Source organism: Athene cunicularia (assembly GCF_003259725.1).
Source record: "Athene cunicularia isolate RWA chromosome 2 unlocalized genomic scaffold, athCun1 chr2_part1, whole genome shotgun sequence".
Taxonomy (NCBI): Eukaryota; Metazoa; Chordata; class Aves; order Strigiformes; family Strigidae; genus Athene; species Athene cunicularia.
In genome coordinates, this window is record NW_020799095.1 from 88422948 (window position 1) to 88435311 (window position 12364).

The window sequence follows — 12364 nt, forward strand, 5'->3', positions numbered from 1 at the left end:
CCCCCCCCCCCTTCTCACCCATATGGTTTTTACTAAAAAAATAAAAAATAAAAAATCTGAATCTTCAGTTTTTGTTTTGTTTTGGGGTTTTTTTTCTATCTCTTTCCATCATGCCTCGAGGCAGCCAGTACAGTTTGTTAGTGCCTGATTATATAAGAACCAGAAAGTTTTTGGCAGTTCATAAAGCACGATATCCCTCTGTAGTACTACATTTTATATGATCTTTGAACATGTTATTTTTGGCACTGTAAAGTAAGTTGGAAATGGATCTTTGCTACTTACTTGTTTTTCTGTCCTGTTTCACTGTGATTCCTCTGGTTCATGCTTGATACAGTTACTTGTGAAGCTGTTTTCTGAAATTCTTCAGCTCCCACGAGAGGTATGTGGAGGCCCAGTGTGGTACTGTAGCTGTAGAGTATTTTTGGCTTTTCATTTCTATCACACAGGTAAAATGAAGAAAGCCTCTACCAAAAAAAACCTAATGGGGTAGGCCATTGTCTCTCTAAACACTGAGCAGTTCATCATCTCTCTAAACACTGACAGTGTTACTCTTATAGACTGTAAAGCATCAGTACTTTGAGACAAAGCTGCTGTGTCCCCATAGGTACTTTGTATTTAGGTCTGTCAACAGAGTATGACTCCACAGGGAACGATTGGTGGTTGCATTTAGAGTACTGAAATACAACTTTGTTTTATTAAAACAGATGATCTGTCACAGCTTGTCCACTATACCTTCACAAAGTCAGTGTTTCGACATTCTCCAGACTGGCATCTGTAAATATCTGGTAAGTACCATTTTGTCTTCTAGGTTAACTTCCTTGTGATGGATTTTGTAACAGTCCAATTAACCCTCAAATCCACTTATTCCATATATTTAATGTATAATTTCAGCATTAGAAGAAGTTATTAACAAGATGAGTGGAGTTTTAAAAAATGTCGAATAACTGTTGGTATCCAAAGTTACATGGATTTTTCTGCTCTGACTAGTTCAGCATGTTTTCAAGCCAGGACAGCTGTAAATGAAAGGCTCCTTGTTTTGGTTTGCTTTGCTTTTCAGAAGAGCAACTAGAAGCTTTAGATGAGTTTTAGAGTGTGTCGTCTTCTAATCCTGATTACCCCCTGAGCTGAGCATGGGTCTGGCAAAGTCAGAGCTGGATAACAATTTCAAGGGGCAGAATTTGCAGTTACCCGTGATGCTGCTTGCTGAGAGGGAGGACTTGTCCATCCTTCTGTTGAGGTGGTTCTGTGATCTGACGAGTATCTGCAGTTCCCTGCGTGGAGCCCTGCTGAAGCTTCCATATGGGAGTGACTTCCCTGTAACTCTAGTCTGGATTTTTGAGCATGGATGTTGATTTAAACCATAACTAACCAATCAGCTTATGCATTCTGCTGCACTGTCACTCTGAGAGCAGAGTTAAGTGGCTTTTTATAGTTGACGAGACTGCTGCCCAAGATCTCTAACTGGATGATGACACTGAACAAGGAAGAAAGGCACCGTGTAGGCAACATCCTACATGGGAACTTACTTGAGCAGTCTCATCTACTGGATTTGTATAAATTGAAATGTCTGTGGTCAAAGCATCTTCCAGACCGGGTGGCTGGCACGTCTCATCAGCGGTCTTGCCACCCTCAGGGTGCTTCTTTATATGCAGACATGGATCTATATAATCGCTATTATTTCCTACTTGTGGTTGATCAGGAACATCATTACTGGTTTTTATTATTTCATGCCTCAATGTCCTGTGGTATTTAGCAGGGTCTTGGTGACAGTTGGAGTCCACCTTCTCTCAGGCAGGAATGCCATCCTTCTCCTGCCTTTACACTGGCTGATGCGGGGTCAGCTTGGGACAGTGATCTGCCATCGTGGCCTTGAAATATGCCTAGTGTCTGATATGGCAGTATTTAAAAGTTTGAACCCATCATTGTTCTTTATCTTTTACCTCTCCTGAGTAATCATACCAATGAAATACATTCCACATTTCTGTAGCTTGTACTTTATTGATCTTTTTTCTAAACATTTCTAAAAGAAACAGCTGACCTTAAGTGAACCAACTGCCTCTGTCAGCTCAAAACAATGTACTTGCAGGTTAGAAAATTAGGTTACTCTAAAACTCCTTAAATTAGTTTTTTAATAAGATACACGGTGCCACATTAGCAATACATGATTTTTTTTTTTAACAGCTTTACAGGACAAAGATCTAGGATAGTTACTAAATAGCACTTAAAAATCTAAAGCACTTTCTAATTCACTGCCTCTACCCAAAAAAAGGCATTTTCTAAGTTATTTATCATGCCTGTAAAATCCTTACTCAATATGTTCTCATTTTAACACCAGCAGAGTATCACCCCAGCTGTGGGCTGACCATATGTTTCATTAGCTTTAATTTAACTCGGCTCATACCACTCTTGTTCCTGCGGAGCCTGTTGGATTTCTGAGGAAACTCACCCTGATGATGATCCAGTAGCAGCTTTTTCTTTCTGGAAAGTAAATCTGAGTTTTCTTCTATCCCAGTGCCTGCTCATGGCCATTTCAAGACACAGAAGGGCTGCTCTGTCCCATGATAGGTGCTTAAAAGGAAAGACCTGTGCTGTCCAAAAGATTCTCTTTGTGCCTGTATCATCTTTCAGAGCAAGGCTCAAAGCAGTGGGTTTTCTTAGATACATGTGAGATGAGGGTTTATGTAGAGGGGATGGAATTGAAGATGCTGGTTTTACCTTCTGTTGGTATGGGTGGCAGTTTCTTAGGAAAACAGGAATTTGAAAAAACACAGTAGCATGGAGAACTTGGAACAGAAACAAAATAATGTATGTCATGACATGAAAGACATTCATCTGGGTCTACACATATATCAGCAAAAAACTTGTGTATGAAATTATGAACTTGGGTTTTTTGTTTTTTTTAATACAGGTTGGATTGGTTGTAATACCCGATAGCACAGCTGGATCTGTTCTATGTGCCATAAATAAGCTCTTGGATCAAGCTTGCATCCTAAGTGAAAACCTGCACAAGTTCTTAGCCTCTTGTTGTTACAGTCTTCTGTACTTTCTGCTAACTTTAGACAAAGAGGATGCAGAACATGTACAGAAAAGGTAATGCTGCTTTTCTTATGTTAATTGTCTTGCCTTTATACTCACAAGTGTTTAGAGATGTAAAATGAAAGGATACCCCCAGCACTCCTCCCAATTTATTTTGCCGTCTTTTGCTCACTTGTAAACAGTACTTGGATTTAAGAAAAACAGAATTTCATCTCAGATTGTTCTAGTTAGATGTCAGAATCTTCCTGACTTTAGAAGGCTGGCTATTTATACCTTAATCTTTAGGTTTAGCCTTCAGTTTCATTAGATACATTGAAAAGTAACAGGCAGAGGATTTATGAGCATGTCCTGTGAACTGACTTGATACTTCAGCTTTAACAAAACTTCTCAGGTGTCATTTTGTAGACAGCAAATCCATTTGATTTTTTTGAAAAAAAAAAAAAGCTACAGATACCAGATATTTAAATAAGTTTATTTAGCTGTATAACAGAAATATCTTTAAGCAGTTTAAACTTCAGATTTTTCCTCTACTTGTTCCACATTCAGCAAAGTTGTTCAAAGCTTATTTAAAAATTTAAGATGTCTTTTTAAAGTTGAAGTTCTGCTGTATATAATGACTTGCTGATTTTGATCACACAAAGCCAGTTCCATTGTTTGATTTCTTATGAGTCTTAAGTCAGGTGTACCTGGAGAGTGACTGTAACAAAAGCATCTTCCCGGCTCCATTGAGCAGAAATTACACTGTGTTGGAGCTTCTGTAACATTGGTAGCTCCAGGGCAGGACCCTACATTTTTTCCAGTGCTGTACATAATTTTAGAGTATTTTCAATTTTAGCATTTTCTGGTACAAATTTTTTGCTTTGGCACTAATTATAATGAAGGCAATTGGCGTGATTGAATTCAGAGGCATGTTTCTTGTACAGCTGTGAGGCTGGTTCACAGAAGCGTACTTGAAATACGTGTCCTTGATCATTCCAATTCTTGTTCTCTTTCCCTCTCAGGGATATGCTGTGGGGATCGTGTATCTCTGCATTAGCACTCCTGCCACGATTACTGAGACTGATGCTGCAAAGTCTGCAAGTGAGCAGGATCTGTCGGGAAGAACTGCCCGTGGTTGCTCAGTTGCTTCGCTTACTAATGCAGCATGGTCAGCTCAGGAGCCATATGATCACAAATGAATTTCTGGTGCAACAGATTATCAAGGACATCATGGTATGAAACCTCCTGTTGTTTCCTAGAGACTACAAGGATCTGTACTTCATGTTTATGTTTAAAAATGATTGTAAATGCTGAAGAACAGATGTTGAACAAAATAGGAGTTATGACTGGTTTTTATTTGTTCTGGAAGTCCAGGCTGTGTTGAAGGCTGCTGCTTGCCCCAGCTCCTGCAGTCACTGTGCAGATGAGACAGGTCTGAAGTTCAGCTTCCACCCAGCCCAGGGCCCTGGGCAGCAGCTGCCTTCCTCACAGAGCGCACTGGAAGCAGATTGCCTACGCCCTCTCTGAGGGAGAGCTGTCCCAGAATAAGAAACTAGTCTTCTGTTTGTGGGAGCAGGGCTATATAGGTGTACGGAGAGGGTGTTAAATCAGACAAACTCTCTTAAATATGTATGGGGCGAAATACTTTTAAATATTGCAAAACCCAGTGCTTCTATTCATGTGTCTGTTCCAGTGGTTTTGAGACTATTGCTTCTCTCTTCAGAAACAAAATCTGAAACCGCCTTCACACAAAGCTTTTACTAGTTTTGAGTGCAGAAAGCTTGTTTGAGTAAGTCAGTCATGGGCATTCATTAGGAGCTTTTCAAAGGTCTGTTACCAGAAGTATAGCCTGTAAGAGAGGATCGTGCAAGTTCTCTAACAGAGAATGAAGCGGTTGGTTTCCTTTGGGGTTGAAAGCACCTCAGCCGGTTTTGGTGATGTTCTGCTGTGGGTGGGTTGTGTGGTGGTGGTGGGTGTTTTTAACCACTTAGGAATGCTGAGGAGAGTAACTGTACCATGGGCTGTGCTGGTCTGTGGGTAGTAGTTCTGTAGACTGGGGTATTGAGCTCTCCTGCTTTAGTAGAACTGTGCTCATTTACATTTTAATTGACTATAAATTGCAGAATTGGAAAGTAGGCAAGCTGCTATAATTAAGAGTAAGGAAATCACATCTGCTGTAAGTCTTACACTTCATAATGTAACACCCACCTGGTGTACTAAGTAGTGACACTGTTATTTCGGCTTTAGCAGACGTAAAATGTCTAAGTGAGAAGAATTATGTCACTCTGTGCAGGTGAACAAGGCTGGCCTGTACCTTAAACAGTGCACCTGATCAACTGCAAAACCAAAGCAAAGCTCTCAAATGCTGTTGGTGAAATTGAGTTTTACCTCTTCTCCCCTTCTTTCTAGACACTGAAGAGTGGTGAAGTTCAAGAGCAGTGGCTAACAGACCTCCATTACTGTTTCAACATCTACCTTGCCTCTCATCCCCAGGGACCTGGCCCTATAAACGCCGTATATTAAAGAGGTCGAACTGCATTTATTGTAAAGCATTTACTTCTATTTAGTTTTGAATGGAAGATGTTGGAACAAAGCTTGTCAATTTTTTTGTAAGTGAAACAGAATAAAAGTTTTACAAAGAACTGCATACCTCTGTTGCCTTTCTTTTCGAGTAAGTAGATGTTACTGGGAGTTGTTTCAGTAGATGTGGTGACCATGGTGAGGGGAGTTTAAAAAAATCCATTCTCCTCAAAGCTTAAGTGCTTGCAGAGAAGCAGACTTGTATTGACTTAAAATCATCTATTATTTCAAAGCATCATGTTAATTAAAAAATTAGAATTATGCAATACCAACTAGATGAAAAAATAGAAAACAATGTACTTTGAAACTAGAGTAATGTTTTTTTTATTTTTGCTGAGTTCATATTTTTAAATTCTTTGTGCAAGGTAAATACTGTATCCTGGCAGCTCCAAAGCTATAAGAACAAGTTTCTTTCTAGAATAGGTTTTGTTTTTTCTTTCTTCAGAAACTTTTTGCACAGGTATAAAACCAGTTATTAATATGGAAAAAAAGGGTGATAAATGTCAAAGGATAGAAAACACACCCCTAACAATTTCCATGGGCTGTGGAAAGCAATTTATTTACTGAGTGTTTTTTGTCAGCATCTCTACTTTTCCTTCCAAATCCACAGCTAGCTAAGAAACAATTGCTTCTTTAGTACAGAAGTGGTTCATGGAGGTTGTTCTTCTGTTCCTGTTTAGATTTTGAAATACATTTCATAAACTTGAGGTGAAATTGAAGAGCAGGCTTTCAGAACTGCTACATCCGTAGTACACTTTCCCTCTCCTTTGAAAACTGCATTTGATCACATTTGAAATTCTGACTTTTGACAATGGAGAACTTTGGGTGCCCCTGCAATGGGCTTAGTGCTTCAGTTTCTGCTTCCAAATGCAATTCAGATTTCATCCTGTCAGTAAATAAATTAACAGTTGCATTTAAAAACAAATTTGTACACAAAATGAGTCCAACTCTTTAAAAAGTCTGCTTGGCATCTAATGCTGAGATAATATAAAATTGAAAATGTGTTCAAGTTTAATATGTTGTAGGTGACTCGTACATTATGAAAGATAATAGTTGTACTGGAATGTGCTCTTTACATTTCAAACATTCAGTTTTGCTTAGTGCTTGAGTCCTGTATTTTTTGATTTTGCAGCAGTGGTTGGTCTCATGTTGTATGAAAATTGCTTTGATTTTCCCATGTTCTCCAGCAAATTAACACACTGTAGGTTGTTTACTGTAAAAGAACAAAATGGTTTTGATTAGTAACTAGTGGATAAAAAGAAGTTTAATCTACACTGCATTCTAGATTTGGTAAAGAATGAATCTACCAAGAAAAGAACATCCCTTTTTTGTGACATCTCACTTTGATCATCTGTAAGTAGTTCAGTTTCTGGGGCACCCGCTACAACTAAGCCATATACGCTGTAGCCTTCTAGGGAATGCAGCCTATAATCATGGAGCTGAACTTGAGTTTTCCCCTCATAAGCGAAGGAAGGTTTCCAGCCTGACAGTTCAGTCACTAAATCAATGCTCTTGGCTGAGTTTGCTGAAGAGCAGCAAGAGATTTTGTTGAGCAATATTTAGCAACATTAGGTACTGGGTCATTTCTAGAAAGTAGGGGAAACTAGTCCAGGGCTAAAGCAAGTCCTCTCTGAATTGTTAGAAAGCAATAACAAATGTCAGCTGACAATTCTCTTCAGTTTTGAGTCTGGCTGAGTGTCTGGACTCATTCAGTGTTTTATTTACTGTGATGTGCTTCAAACAATACATGTGTTCTCCCTTCCCAGTTTGTAGAGATTGTATGTGAACATTTTAGTGCTTTATCCCATTCTAGCCAGGGTCATCCCAAGTGCAAATCAGAACATTTCACTTGGGGGAAGAACCCAGGATGTCTTAAGGATGGCTTTCTAAAGCCAAGAATTGCAAAACCTGCTCCTTTACAACTCTGTAAACACACTTTAATGTCCATGGTGAAACAAAAAAAAGGGCTTATCTGTTTGACCTGCTGCAGAGAGCCTCTTCAAATGCCATTTATTGAATTGACAAAAGCCATCTATTTAATAAAATGCAAAAAAAGAACAACTTTCAGGTTCCAAATTGTTTTAATTATATCAATCATAAAGGCCCTATTTGCCAGAAAATTTTGAAGCACATACCCACTATCTGTGTGCCTCAGCACACACTGCTTTTTGACTTGTTGCTCTCTGCCCCCCATTACTTACTTGTCCATTTCCTTTCAATACCTTCTGTGTGTCCCCCACTCCGAAGTGTTTGGTCAGCTTATGCCAGTAAGTTAAGGGAGTTTGGTGTCAGTCCCTGTTACAGATTTGTCACTGCGTACTTCTTCCACTACCTCTATGAACATTAAAACTGGGGCTGACAGTCAGTCTTCACCTTCCCTGATGTACCTTCTGCAAGAGCAGAATCAAACTGAACAGTCCATTCTGACCTACTCCAGGCACCTACGTCAGAAACAGAGTATCTGGCATTAGCCACTGACAGCTCTGAACTTTTCCAACAAACGTAATGTTGTCATGCACAAAGGCAGTCAGATGAAAAACATGTTATTGTCTTTAAGTAAGGGCTAAAGTTCCCTGAGCTCCTATTAGGTGAATAAAAGTAGGTAGTGTTCTAAAGGAACTGGGCAGAGTTCCTATCACTATCCTATTCGTCACCAAGTTATGAAAGCGAAGGACACTGAAACCTCAAAAGAAAGCCTTTTTATTTCAGAAGACAGGGAGATCTGTTGTCCTGAAAAGTTAAACGAAAAGAAGCATTATTTGCTAAAGCTCTTTTAAAATTTAGATTAACATCTGCATGAAGAGGTGGCAATCAAACACCTGTCTGGTCAGGCCTCTCAAACAGTTTTCAAACAGTGGAAGAAAAAACCTTTGTTGGTGAGGCAGAAACTCACCTACAGTGCTAACAAACCCCAGGACAGGTCTACTGTCACATTTCCTTTGACTTCAGTTTTGTTAAACTAGTTGGAAAATGTATTTTACTTCCCTTTGCAAATTACCTGGACTACTGTCTCCTTGAAGCAGTTGCTTTGTTGCTGTCTAGCTGTGGCCTGACTCTGAACTACATGTGATACAACCATGAAGACCAAATGTGCCATAGGTTAGTAAATCTCCACATGGTGAAGGGCTAACGTTAGCATTAGCTCCCATCCCTGAGTAAGTCTATAACACAGTTAAAAAAGTCTTAGAAAGTGCCATTTAGTAAAGAAGTAGTAGGAGAAATGACCATGTACTCTTAAGTTCATTTTTAAGCTGTCAAATAAAGCCACACGCATAGAAGTTCCAGCATTTAATGACTTGGATAATACTGTTACAATCCCTGTTCCTTGATGTTATTCTGTGTGATGGCGTGTAGCCCCTCTGCCTGCCTGCACAGCTTGACAGTCCTGACCTTGCCAACCCTACCGCCCCAATACCAGTTCCACATGTAAAATTTCAGCTGCAAACAGAACTAAGACTTTCCCAAGGAAAACCTGGTAGAGACTACATGGCTTCTGAGTCAGCCATAAATTAAATGCATGGTTTCATTAAGAGCCTTAAAACTTACTGCAAGTAAAATTCTAGGAAATTACTAAGGCTCTGTGCACAGTGCAGGAATCCCCTTATGCCATTTTAGATGAGTAACTGGATTTTCATGTTTTCGTCTGTGCACCAAACCACGTATTTCTAACACACAGGTGTGTAAATTCTTGGCATACGTAGGAATCTGCTCGCTTTAGTTCTATGAGACTAGTAAGTCTTGGCTGCTGAACTGGAGTATGAGCACCTGTAAGTAATTTTAACCACAACTGATTGTTATCTGGTTTATCACTGTACAAGTCCATTATATTAAGGTTTATCCTAGTAACAGCCCAATGAAAACAGGTTTTCATATCAGTGTTTCAACATAAGGATAAAAGTGCAGTGCTCAAATAAGTCCAAAAGTATTGAAAGAGCAAGTGTGCAGTCACAACAGTTTGGTAGTAGTTACATGTTTTGAGATAAGATCCCAGTTCTTGAGCAGATTTTTTTTCTTTTCTAAGAAGACGAAACTGATTTCACATATAAATAAACATCAAAGTATTCTTAAAATGTATGTGTCCTACCTGAGACCAGCTGCACATCCGAAAGTTTCAGCTTAGAAGTAGGTCTTGTTGGCTGATACGCTCTGCCTTCCTGAGAACGTCCTTTAACAAACAATATGAACAGCTGTTTATTCACATAAAGATGTGGCTATGTATAGCCATAAACTATTTAAGTAAGTAGGCCACAGCATTATTTTATCCTAAATTTTTTTTCATTTATGATGAGGAAACTCATGAGAGGTTCTATATGACAGAAAATCGTGACAACCACAACTGAACTTTTAACTAAAGTTAAAATACATCTTGCAGTTGCTACAAAAAAAGAAGGAAAGTAAAATTATTAGCTCTGTTTATTTATTTAATCATTTTTGGCTATCTAAACCACAGAGCCATGATAGAAGTGGCTTATCACCTGGTAGAGTACATATAGTTAGCACATCCTTACTCCATCATTGATCCACACTGTGAAGGAACTCAGTTTTTCCTCTACCCTTTCTTCAAGACACATTCCTTTGCACCGTGCACATTCAGGCATAGTGCAAAGCAGTGTGGTATTATCAGAAAGGATGATCCTGCTCTTTCAATAAAGACCAGCTGTCTTCAAACAAGAAAGTTATTAACATGGAACAAAATCATATTCTTCAAATGGAAATATTTAAAAAAAAATACAACCCCCAAAAAGTTTAAAACAACGCTTAAAAAAATTAAAGCGTGATCCAGATAGCCACTGTGCATTGATAATCTATCCCCAGTCTAACTGCTCTATTCTCTTCTGATATATGTGAGCAGCTCTGGCAACAGTATTATTTGGTTGCTCAAGACCTGTGCTGGCACAATGCTATGCGGTGTTTCAAACAGCTTTAGCAGCAGCCATTTTAAATCACAGAGGTGGGTATTTTTTTCAACCTAAAACAGAAACACAATTATCCAGAACACCTGAGATTTGGACTGATTTTTATAAATAGTTGTAATCCCTAAAAATCAGGTAAGAAATGTACAGAAGAATCCAAAATACAGGGAACATTCTTATAAAAATAAAAGCGTAGCTATTTAAAAGAAAGTATAGCAAGGACAAAATTACCATAGATCTGCTTAAGGATGGACTGCTTGCTGGGTTTTATGGCTGAGCTGGTTTTGTTTATAGATTTCAGATTTTTACATGAAGGAACTGATTTCAGAGGGCTATGGTTCAGCTGTTTCTTCCAAGCAACTTGAATGAAGAAGGCAGCTGTCTCTTGTCTCCATTTGTCTTCATCTTCTTTGCACTGCCGCTTAGCACTAAGAAGCTGAAACAACTTCTGTCTTAGCTGGTAACTAGAGAGCAGAAAAGAGAAGAGCACTTGTTTTAGGTGACCTGTTTTAACTTCAGTGCTTTCCACGCATCAGTTCACATGGTGGATTACATGAGTAACTGGGAAAACAGAACTCCCACTGATGTGCTAAGTCATTTGGATGAGAAATGTATGCTCAGAAGAAAAAGTAGGAGCTGGGTTCAATTCTGGATGCATTCATTATTTCACACAGCTAATAAAGATCTGGCATTGCAGGTATCACAGTACTGCAACGTCAGCTTATTAACTGCTTTGTTAATATATAGACAATCTGGAGAAGACAAAACCTATAAATATTTATGATATAACAGTATAATCAATACTGTTTTCTCATTTTCACTATATTCACAGCTTAATAACACCACATTTTCTCGTGTGCCTCACCACTTTGTATTCTCGGTCAATCAGTGCAAAAGACGAGTCAAATCTACCTCTTACCGGTTCAGCGGAACGTTTCCTCTACAGAAAACTGAGCTGCTTTCCATCCCTTCTCTGAAGGTGCTCCACTCGCCTTGTTTTCAGCAATCTGTTCTTGCTTTTTTTCCCCTTCCCTTCAAAGGGTCCCTGCCTCCTGACCCAACCTTGCCACAGCTGCTTTGATCTGACACGCAGTCACAGCTCTGTTCTAGGTGGCAACTGTGGATTATCTGTCCTTCTTCCTGCTTCGGTGGCTAATGGCACCACCAACAAGGAGTTGTTTGTAGGGTTTTTTTCTTAAATCAGATATAAGCATTCAATCAGATATTGACATTTCACGCTCACAAGTCAATTAACTGGCCTAGCAATTAATTCTGAATCTTCCAGTACAAACTGTCAAAAATGAACACTGAGTAACACTGGTAAAATATTAATTATAAGTGTTTGGTAACAGGCCAAAACACATTGAGCATCATCCCTTCCAGCACTCGAAAAGGATGCTCTGGTAAAGGCAGTGAGGAAGGAGGGAGAAAGAGGTGATTTTGTTCTGTTGCTCCATCTGCAACAAGTTCTACATTAAAACAAAAGACAACACAACCAGATACAAATTGTTTAAATATATATTATAAGACAATGCACTATATAATTCAAACAAACTGGCAGCTGCATACAGAAAATGAGTACGTAAGAGCACAACAAAATGCCAAAGGGGGATGATATGCTCAGTTACAGCCCCAATAATTTTAAACTTTCAATAAGCTTAGTAAATTACCTCTGTAAAATTTGCTGGGTGAGACAAACATATTTAATCTTAATTTACTGGAGCTTCAGAATTTAGGCATGTACTGTTACACAGCTCATTAAAGTATGTAATGAATGTGGGGAGCAACTGCATTTTACCGATAAATGTCTGCGGTGCCTACAAGTTGCAAAGCGCTGTATGAATTCAGAACAGGGG

General features: G+C 39.0%; 2 protein-coding genes across 3 annotated transcripts in view; one reads left to right on the forward strand and one right to left on the reverse strand.

The window, feature by feature from the left end:
* TEX10 (testis expressed 10) overlaps positions 1-5662 on the forward strand; it is a 59228-nt gene extending 53566 nt beyond the window's left edge. The window contains exons 12-15 of the mRNA XM_026841410.1: positions 705-785; positions 2909-3090; positions 4038-4248; positions 5425-5662. Of these exons, the coding sequence (XP_026697211.1) occupies positions 705-785; positions 2909-3090; positions 4038-4248; positions 5425-5538 (588 nt within the window). The 3' untranslated portion in view covers positions 5539-5662. The remainder of the gene's footprint in view (positions 1-704; positions 786-2908; positions 3091-4037; positions 4249-5424) is intronic.
* A 258-nt stretch (positions 5663-5920) lies between these two features.
* Positions 5921-12364, reverse strand: part of INVS (inversin) — a 44702-nt gene continuing 38258 nt past the window's right edge. For both annotated transcript variants that reach the window (XM_026843039.1, XM_026843040.1), the window contains exons 10-12: positions 10740-10972; positions 9680-9760; positions 5921-6808 (exon numbers count right to left, since the gene is read on the reverse strand). In XM_026843039.1, coding sequence (XP_026698840.1) covers positions 6693-6808; positions 9680-9760; positions 10740-10972 — 430 coding nt within the window. In that variant the 3' untranslated portion in view covers positions 5921-6692. The remainder of the gene's footprint in view (positions 6809-9679; positions 9761-10739; positions 10973-12364) is intronic.